This window comes from Chaetomium globosum, genomic scaffold (assembly GCF_000143365.1).
Source record: "Chaetomium globosum CBS 148.51 scaffold_1 genomic scaffold, whole genome shotgun sequence".
In the NCBI taxonomy this organism is placed as follows: Eukaryota; Fungi; Ascomycota; class Sordariomycetes; order Sordariales; family Chaetomiaceae; genus Chaetomium; species Chaetomium globosum.
Window position 1 is genome coordinate 1,916,628 of NT_165976.1, and position 9,909 is coordinate 1,926,536.

Genomic DNA, 9,909 nt, shown 5'->3' on the forward strand with positions numbered 1-9,909 from the left:
ATTCCACGATGCGGCGGGCGTAGGGTGAATATGGGTAATGGTAGAGGATGATGGGGGGCTGATGGGTGAGAGTAGGCATGGTGACGACGTTGTTCATGGTGTTGTTCAAGGTAGGCCTGCGGTGGAAGTCGGTGTTGTGTGTGTGGATACACCCAAACTGCTCACGTATCCCAGGGATCTCGCATGTGTACCTAAATAAATCGCTCACAATAATCCCCAAGGTCGATCACTTACTACCGGATTTAAGTACGACTCACACACACTAAATGCAGTCTGTCAATGACGCCCTTCCGTAACCTCGGCCCGCATCAGCGGCGGCTTACCAGTTTCGGAACCAGCCGAGTCAGTCCACACCCGCGGGCTTGCACAATGCTTAATTCAACCTCTTGTCCTCGTCCATGTAGCTTGGCGAACAAGCACAGCCGCATGGCTAGGCCCAAAGCACTCCGAATCACAACCACATCGTACCAGTGTACATAGCAAGGACTCGATTTGTGATTTAACCATAAGATAACATGTCACCCCCATAAAGACAAACTCCTCGCCGGCTAGGGCGCCGTGGCGCCGCCTGAGCCAGGATCTAATATATTCATGCCCGTAGGCCCGGTAGGCCATGCAAAGTCCATTCCAATACATTCCGTGTCGTGCGTGCAACACAGAAAGAAGCCACAAACCATAACGCCCTTCTCGTGTGTTTCTCAGAGAACCCACAAATGCCATGTACAGCTGTTAATCTATCGAGCAGCTGTGACCGTTGCCGCGGGCGGTGTCGGCGGCGGAGCGGAGGCTGGTGTGGGTGTGGTCGCCGCGGTCATGTTCGCCATCGGCGCCGGAGGGGCCGGCGGTTGAGCCGGGAGAGGCGGAGAGGCAGATGGCACGGGTGCGGCTACCTGTGCGTCCTGAGAGCTGGGTTGAGCCGGGGTTGGAGGGTTTGAAGCCATCGGCGGGGTGGGCGACTGGCTCATTGTGTGGGATGTCCCGGGAGAAGAGGACGCAACCCTGTTTTGAGCTGTAGCTGCCAAAGTGGAATTTGCAGTAACAGGCTGCGCAGGCCGCTGTATCGGCGCCGGCAATGAAGAGCTCCCTTGGGATACAGTTGCAGGTGTTGCCGCCACGGGGGCAGCTTGAGCGGGCCTTTGGGCCGGCACAGCGGGCGCAGTTGACAACTGCGGTTGGGCTGGGGCCGAGACGGCAGCGGTAGTTGTAGTTTGGGCCGGCGTCACGGCCGGAGGTGCCATACCAGGGGCAGGAGCGCTGTGGCCAAGCCGTTGTGGGGCCGATGCGGCACCCGGAGCCGATCCTTGCAGTTTGGGTGGGAGCGCTTGCTGGTTCTGCGGCTGGGATACTGTCGGCGCAGACGCCAAAGCCGGCCCTTTAGGAGCACTAGGGTAGGTAGAGGCAGCCGGCGGAGCAGCTTGACCCGCAGTCTGATTTGTAGCTGTAGCCGGGCTCGAAGCAGGCCCCGGTACTTGAGCTGGTTTCTGAGCTTGCGCGTTCTGGGCGGCGGCTTGGGCCCGAGCTTGGGCTAAGGCATGTGCTGGGGATTGCGGCTGGGTGGCGCTTGCGGCGGACGTTTGAGCCGCTCCGCTAAGAGCCGGATTCCGGGTCGAAGCCGCTGTTGCGGGTGCCGAGTATTGGCCCGGGGTCTGGACGGAACCTTGTGCTGGACCCGAAACCGGGGCCTGAGGCCGGGTTTGAGCTGTAGAAGCAGCGGGGGTTTGGGCTGCCAGTGCTGAAACAGTGGCTGGACGAGGTACCTGTTGCGTACTCGCAACCGTGGCTGGCTGGGCTGTTGAAGTAGACTGCGCCGGGGCAGGCGGACGTGCCGGCCCTGGCGCCGCGGTCGTAGGCAGGGATGTTGCCGGCCTCGCTCCCTGGTGCGGGGGCGCGGTTGACGAATACGCTCCTGTGGGTGCATGGCTGGGAGCGGGCGCATGCCCCTGTGTTGGCATCTGGCCGGAGCTGGGCGTTGTTGACGCGGCCGAGGATGGCCCTGGTGCAGGTGCGGGAGGCGGCGCCGCGGCAGACGCAGTGGAGGCTAGGGTTCTTTGATGTTCTGTAACCACCCGCTGGATGGCCCCGATGAGCACGTTTTCGGCCTCGAGTAACTGCTTCCGGTCTGCGTCGGTGCTAGGCATGGTAGACCGGTCGGTAAATCCCAGCACGCGGTCCACGGCTGACAAAATCAAGCGTTCGGCGTTTAGCTTTCCCATCTTAGGTTCCAGCGTTTTAATCATGTCGATCTTGAATTTTCCTAGGGCCTGTACAAGACCGGGGTGCAGGGATTGGTTGGCACCCAAGTTCTTTCGGCTCGACTCGAACACTCCGAATACGATCCTCTCCAAGTCGGCCTGATCCGGAACCATACTCTCTGACGCCAATCCTAGACCGCGGTGGATAACGGACAGGGCAATGGCCTCAGAAGCCGACGTTCGCGCCTTCAACTGCTCTGTGACTGTCGCCCTGAAGTTGGTCACGTGTCGGACCAGCTCCGGCGCAACCGCTGGCTTGAAGGGGAGGGGGCTGCCGTTGAGGGCGGGTTGCGTCGGTCGCGGGCCGGCCGGTGGCGCTGCCTGCGCAGGTGGCGGGCCAGCGCGAGGCAAACCATTTGCGGCGGTCGCCGAGTGATTGGGGGGAAGGCCTTGCCTTGCGACGCCTTGTGTAGGACCGCCAGGCTGAGTAGCTACCGGTGGAGGTCTCGATGCGTAAGGTGAGGAATACGCCGTGGCCTGCGCGCTTCCTTGAGGCGGGTGTGCCCCCGTCTGATTCCCATAAGCGGCCACGGGAGTAGCGCCTTGCACTTGCCCAGGGATCGAATACGGCTGACGGGGAGCTTGCTGGGTGGTGCCCCCAACGGCCTGCGCGCCGAGTTGAGATTGCGGATGTTGCCCACGGGCCGCTTGGCCGGGTGCGTATCCGGGACGCTGCGGCGCGGGTGCGGCACGGTAGCCTTGTTGCAGCCCCGTCTCGGCGTGAAACATTTGCGGTGTGGGGGTGGCCGAGGTCGAGTAGTGCTGGCCAAAGGTGTGCATCGACGTGGAATGATCTGGTGATGTCGCCTTAGTTCGCTTCTTGCCCGCGTCGATATCGATCCCCGGCACCCGGCTCCAGAGGTGAGTCTCCTCGTTCTTCTTGAAGGCGTCGTTGCCAATGAGGTTGTGGCGGACGCTGCTTTCCCACCCCTTGGTGTCGACGGTGAAGTAGTAGAAGGGGTACTTCATCTGGATTCGCTTGTAGATCTGCTTCAAGGTCAGGCCGTCGGGCGCGGCGGTCAAGACCTCGTCGATGAGCATGCCGTAGTTCTTGGGCGGCTTCTGCAACTGCTCCTCGGTGTAGTCGTTCCTGTCCAGCTCGAGAGGCGGCGTCTTGGGTTTCTCCCGCCTCCTCTCTTTGATAGTCTTTTCCGGGTCGGAGCCCTCCTCGCCCTCTTCGCCGGTCTTGGATTTCCGGGGTTTGTACTTGCGCTTCTCGGGCCTGTCCGGGGCGTTTTCCGGGAGCGGGTGCTTGCGTGGCCGACCAACCTTCCTTTTGATAGGCGGCTCGCCGGGCGGCGGTTGCGGCATGTTCTTCTTGGCAATTTCCATGGCCGCTTTCTTCCGTAGCCTCTCCTCTCGCTTGGACATGATGCCGTTCTTTGGGGGACGGCCGGGGCCACGTTTCTTGGGTACTATGGGCTCTAGGCTGGCAAGCAACTCGAGCGGCATTTCTGGTTTGACAGTAGCCGACAGGTCTGGATCCTTCTCGATGGTTTCCATGACCTCTTGCTCCGCCGCTTCCTCGGGCTCGGGCTCCGGGTCGTCCTCTACCGGCTCCGAGAGCTCGCTGTCGCTGTCTTCCCTCGGGGCTTCCACAGCTGGGGTTTCTTCGGGGCTCGTGCTCCGTCTTGCTGGATCATGCGTGCTCTCGAAATCGAAGCTCATCTCTTTGCCCCCTTCGGAATACCGCCTACTAGACACGCCGTCCTCTTCCAGCAGGCCGTCTTCAGCGCCGGTTTTGCCATGAGGTACGCCGTTGATGACGAAAACAAAGTCGACATCTTTGATCTGCAGATGATCGCCACTCTTCAGTACGACCTTTTCCTCTTTGTAATGGACATCTTCGCAGAAGAAGCCGTTCTTGTGGAGGGGGATGGCTTCAAATACGCCGTCGGCTTTGTTGAACTTGATCTTCAGGTGCTCTCTTGAGATAGCTTTAGTTCTGCTGGCGATGTTCGGCCCGGGCGAGTGAATTCCGATGAACGGCACATAATGAGGCGAGGGCCGGAGCGCGCTGAGATTAACAGCGGCCGCGCCTGGCGTGTGCGACACATACTGCCTGTTGATCGGATTCTTGTCTTCCACGCCGGCCAGCTCGCCGGCCGCGGGCTCGACCCGTTGCGAATCGCCCGACGCAGATCCCACACCCCCACTGGTTTTCCTCCTCTTGGCGGGGCGGGGGTTGTCATCGCCGTCAGACTCCGGGCCGAGCATACCGCCTTCCTCACTGACGTACGATTTGCTGAACTTGCCGCGGTCCTGAATCGGCGGCAGAGGAGCGGGCAAACCGCGCTCCTCGTGTTCGCGCTTTTTGCGCTCGTAGTCGTCGTGTCTTCGCTCATCCCGTCTTGCCTGGTCCAAGGCACGCTGATCACGGCCTATAACGACAGCATAGGTGGTCATCTGAAATACGCTGTCGGCAAACTCGATTCTGGCGAACGACTCGAGTGGGGCGTCGACGTGCGGAACGGCGTTGGGGGCGTGAGGAGTCGCGGGAACTAGATTGTTTGCTGCATCGAGAATGGATTGCGGAGGGAGCGAGACTTGTGAGGGGCGGACAGTCGAGGGGGGGTGTACGATCATTTGCGATTGAGACTGGGCGGCCGATATGCGGGCGAGGGCCATGAGAAGTTGGGAAGATTGCTGGGCAGCATAGGGCGAGTAGAGGTCGAGGGCAGGACTGGCAGTGTAATCCATGCCGGAATTCATGGGCATATCGAGGTCCATCGTGTTGTTCATCAAGGCAGTGTTGAGGTGCGGCCGTGCTGGCGTTGCTGGAGTCGCCGGTACCGCTGGGTCTCGAGCCGTCTGCGGTCGCGAGTGGGAGTGATCGTGGCGGGAATGCTGAGTGAGGTCGGTCGCGGATGGGAGATGCGAGTCAATGCCATTGACAGTGGCAGTGGTGCCGTCATTTTGCTGCTGCGAGTGCGAACGACTTGCATCATCGATGGTGGCTTCAGCATTGATGGGCACGCCCTCTGAAGGTTCGCGATTCCCCGGATCAGCAGGGTCTGTGAGAGGCGAAAAGGCAGGAGGCGCCGGCGATTCACAGCCGGCGCCGTCCAGAACTGACGAAGTCATCGCTTGCGATTTGATACAAGCTCCTTCGTCAAGCTGCGGCAGCCAGTGCAGGGCCTCGCGAATGCGGTGCGGGTTGCGGCGAGGGAAAGCAGCCTGGGCTGGTCGGTTTTCGGTTTCTCAAACTCCCGGGTCCCCCAAAAAAGCCAAAAGCTTCGCGGCAGAGTCTCTCGCTCCCTCTAAAATCGAATCGAATCGGGTGCTGGAATGCGCCTGGCCTTCTTCGTCTGGCAAGCCTATTGGTAGCGCGAAGAGCCCAAAATTTGACCGCTGTCCGATCTCTGCGCGTCGATTGGCTGTAAAGCTCCGCATGCCCCGCTTCCCCAACGCTACTGACTCTTGTTGGCTGGTTGTTTTGCTGTGGATTCTCACTTTTGGTCGTCGGGTCCATGGCTTCCTTCTTCCTCGCATGGAAGTCAAGCTCGCATGTGCCGACGGGATGAAGAATTGACGGGAACGAGTAACTAAGGTAGGAGGAAGTTTCCAGTTCCAACAGAACTCTTGAACACAAACCCCAACCACCAAAAAAACCTGGAATCTATCAATCGGGACCACATTCTTCACAATACGATGAATGCAATCTGTAAGATACAATTGCAACAGAATACAGACATTAGGAATCGACCACTCGGCCCATTATCTTCAGATCTCCACCCGCTCCCGAGTTTCACTCAATTTATGAATTATGGAAATACGAGCACAACCTCGAAAACAGTCCTTGTGACTCGACAGCTGGCGGGCTCTTGATCTTAACTATTCTCCAACGGAAACGGGTGTGTTACCATCCTTGGCAGTCCGAGTTTCAGAGCCGGGCTGCACTGGCCGGGCCCCGACCCGGATGGTCCCAGGAATCGGTCTCACGGCTGACTGTTACCCTCCGTGCCGCCTTCGGGCACACTCTTGTGCATGTTTCGGAGCCGGCCAACAGCTGCGCGCCGGCCACCTATCAGCACCTACTTGCGCCATGAACCATTGCCAATGCTGTGCGAATGCTTGTTCCCTCGAGGCTTTGCGGTTCCAACTTCTCGGTGTTGAAGCTGAGTGGCTCACCCGTTGTCCGCTGCCTCCTTTTACAGTCTTGGGAGGCTTGTTTCCGGCCGGCCTGTGACCACGGCTACGTAAAACAGCGGAATGCCCGCATCCTGGGCCGCCGTTTGTTTCGACGGGAATGGATCTTCTAATTATGTCCAGCTGGAATATATCCAGCCAAGCCCGCCTTTTCCGAGGCTTCGCGTCTAGAACCTCTCTTCGCTTGGCCACTTTGTTTTGCCCAACCGACCATAACCTCTTCCACTGTCTCGCTAGATCCACTGGTCGAGGCTCACTCATATAACATCCTCACGTTTGCCGTGAGATCCGAATTCCTGAACGTCGGTGTCCTCTTGACCCCAGAGGGCAGCGAGTCTACCCGCTATGAGCTCTTCGGCGATGCCCCCTGGGGGACTGCCCAAGCGTGGTGCGCCTGGGGTTACTGGGCCTGCGCCATCCAAAGACAAGCAGCCCGCAGACTCAACATGGCCCTTACCACGACAGCCCAATGCTACTACTGACATAACACCGCCGGCCGGGAAGAAGCAGCGCCCACCGGAGGCAGAGGTGCCTCTTTCGACGGGAGCTGCCAAATTTCCAAACTCGGGCGCTCGTCTAGATACAACCAACGTACAACCACCACCTCTCAGGGGTCTGCCTTCTGAGAAGAAGCTGAACGCTCGTCCCAACGGCCCTGGCCCTGACCCAGAGAGTATGGGAGGAGAGATACCCATCCTCATACCGCCAGCTTTAAACCTTCACCAGGGGAAGAATAACGATAAAACACTACCGCCTCTAAACACCAAGACCCAACCGGGGAAAACCGCTCCCAGCTTTTCCCTCCCAAGATCAGCAGGCCCCAATGGCCCAGTCCCTGTCCCGGAGAGCACGGGCGGGGAGATTCCCATTCTCGCGCCACCAGCTCTAGATACTCGCCAGGCGAAGAATACCAGCAACGCGCCGCCACCACTCGCCACCAAAACTCAACCGGACCGTGCCATTCCCAGTTTTTCATTTCCAAGGTCGGCGGGCCCCAAAGACAACAAGGATGCGCCACAACTCCCAGAGCCGCAAGCCTCAAAGCCGCTGCGCGCTGGTCCATCAGGGCCCGTACCCGTACCCACCCCTCTTTCCCAAACAGCTCCCGCTGCTTCCCGACAACCACCGGTTCCGGATTCGCTACGTCCAGGACCAAAGGTAGCGGTGCCCCCGGTTCCAGACACAACTCGCCCTGGCCCATCCGTCACCTCATCCCGCTCTGAGCAGCCCGCCCTGGATGGATTACGTCCCGGGGCGGCTCATCCAGGGCAGAAACTAAGCCCGTTCCCTGAACGACCTGGCCCAGCCCCGTCTGGCCCTGTGCCTACTCCGTCAAAATCATCACGCAAGAACACCGCGGCTAGCAACTTATCAGTAGATCAAGACACGCCGCCGCCCCTACGCCTCGGGAAACAGGCTTCCAAAGCCCAGCAGAGTGCGGACACAGCGTCTATCGTACCCCCGGTACCAGTCCCGTACTCGAAGGAGCCAATCACGAGTGGGAAGACCCCATCAGTTGCTCCAATAGAGCCGTTGAAGCTCAACTCAAAAGAACCGAATGCGAACGGGAGAGGCGCGCCGCCGCCCCCGCGTGTTGACAACATGGCTCCCAGGGCCCATCAGAATGCAAATCCACCGTCTGTGCCAGCAATATCAACACAGAATATCGCTAAAGAGTCGAAGACGGCTGGGCAAGAGACACCATTCACTCCTCTGAATGCTTCGAAATACAATCCTAAAGAGACGGGCACAAACGGGAAGAACGTGCCATCCACACCCCTAGATCCGTCAAAACCTGACCAGAAAGAATCAGGTGCTGGCGTGAAGGGGGCGTCGTCCACTCCCCAGGATCCGCTAAAACCCAACCCAAAACAACATACAAACCCGTTCCTTCCCATGGAGCCACCGAAACTCAATCCGAAAGAATCAAGTGCAAGTGGGAAAGGGAAAAATGCGCCACTCGCGCCTATGGACCCTTTGGACCCGTCGAAAGCAGCAGTTCCAACTCAACTTCGCCCGGGCCAGGTGCCCACAACCAACCCTTCCCGGGCCGGACCGGCCGACTCAATCCCTCGGAAGCCGCTGGGGTCGCCTCCGCGGCCATCACAGACGAATTCTCCTCGGATCGATCCAGTCACATTTCTGGTGAAGCCGAAGACGTCGGAGCAGCAGAAGCTGCCGGAGCAGCAAAAGATGTCGGAGCAGCAGAAAATGTCGGAGCAGCAGAAGGGAACGGCATCCACCAACCCCTTCCGACGATCTCGCACGAATGCCCAAACCCAAGCGGCGAACGCGGCGTCCATGAATCCTCTCGGATCATCGCCTCCCAATCCCCAGGTCCAGCCGTATAACGAGACCTCGACGAAGCCTCTAAACTTACCGCCGCAGTCTGGCAGTCAGCCAAAGACCAACCCACCAATCTACAGGCCTAGCGTGAGAAGCCCTCCGCCACGGACGCAGACCACGTCCAACTTTGCGCCTCCGCCCACTGGGAAAAATAAACAGGCGCCCTCGTCCGGGTTCTCCAGCTCCCGGCCAGGTGCCGCATACGCAGGAGGACCCAGCCATGGGCATTCCAGCTCCCTCGACTCCAACGTCTCCAACGACTCGGTGGCCAGCTCCTCCACGGCCACCAGCACGAGGCCTCTGAACCCTACGCAGCGGCAGAACACGGGCTTTGCCAACAAGCCCGCCCGGCAGGCGTCGGACCCGCGCGAGAAGGGCGCGCCCGGCGGTGGCGGCTACTACAGCAGCGGCAACGAGGCCGGCGCGGCCGAGTCACCCTACATGAACATGCTCCTCTCACTCGACCGAATCCCGCGCATGCACAACATCCTAGTCTCCTTCTTCGTATGGATCCTGCTCGCCGGCTTCGTCATCATTCCGGGCTCCTTCACCAGCAGCCAACGCAAGCAGGAGGGCGAGACGGTGCAGCTGCCCGTGTCGGCGGGGGGCACGGGCACGGGCGCCGACGCGGGCGGGGGCAAGAAGCTGTCGCTGACCCCCGCCAACACGGCCGCGCTCGTCATCGGCTTCGTATGCATCATCGCGGGCACCTTCGGCTCCGCCTGGCTGGCCCTGCGCTGGCGCCGCAACTACGTGTGGCTGCTCAACAAGCTGTACCTGCCGCTGATCCTAAACGCCCTGGCGGGTCTACTGGCCACCATCACGAGCGTGTACACGCAGCAGGCGGGCGAGTGGGGGCCGCAGGCCGTGACTACGGCTGTGGTCGAGGCGGTCATCCTGGCGGTCAGCGTCATTTTGTTCTTTGTGTACAACTATTGGCTGCTGAAGCGTATGCGGAGCGACCATGAGGAGGCGGTGACGGGTAGGAAGGAGAAGAAGAAGAAGAAGGAGAAGGAGTCGTGGAGGGAGAGGAGGGCGCGGAAGAAGAGGGAGAAGAAGGAGGGGATGAAGAGGGAGAGGAAAGTCGGGGGCGGGTGGTTTGGGCGTTGGAAAAAGGCAAGCAAGAAAAAGCCTTATGCAGCGGGGAGTGTTGTTAAAGAGT

General features: G+C 60.0%; 2 protein-coding genes across 2 annotated transcripts in view; one reads left to right on the forward strand and one right to left on the reverse strand.

Annotated features, from left to right (window-relative positions):
• Window positions 1-734: 734 nt before the first annotated feature.
• CHGG_00635 (uncharacterized protein) lies at window positions 735-5,336 on the reverse strand (the record flags this gene model as incomplete). The annotated part of the gene is made up of 1 exon (XM_001219855.1): window positions 735-5,336. One exon carries the CDS (start codon window positions 5,334-5,336, stop codon window positions 735-737), a length of 4,602 nt encoding a protein of 1,533 aa, XP_001219856.1.
• Window positions 5,337-6,746: 1,410 nt separating this feature from the next.
• Window positions 6,747-9,909, forward strand: part of CHGG_00636 (uncharacterized protein) — a gene marked incomplete at both ends in the record, with an annotated part of 4,672 nt that continues 1,509 nt past the window's right edge. The window contains one exon of the mRNA XM_001219856.1: window positions 6,747-9,899. Within this exon, the coding sequence (XP_001219857.1) occupies window positions 6,747-9,899 (3,153 nt within the window). The remainder of the gene's footprint in view (window positions 9,900-9,909) is intronic.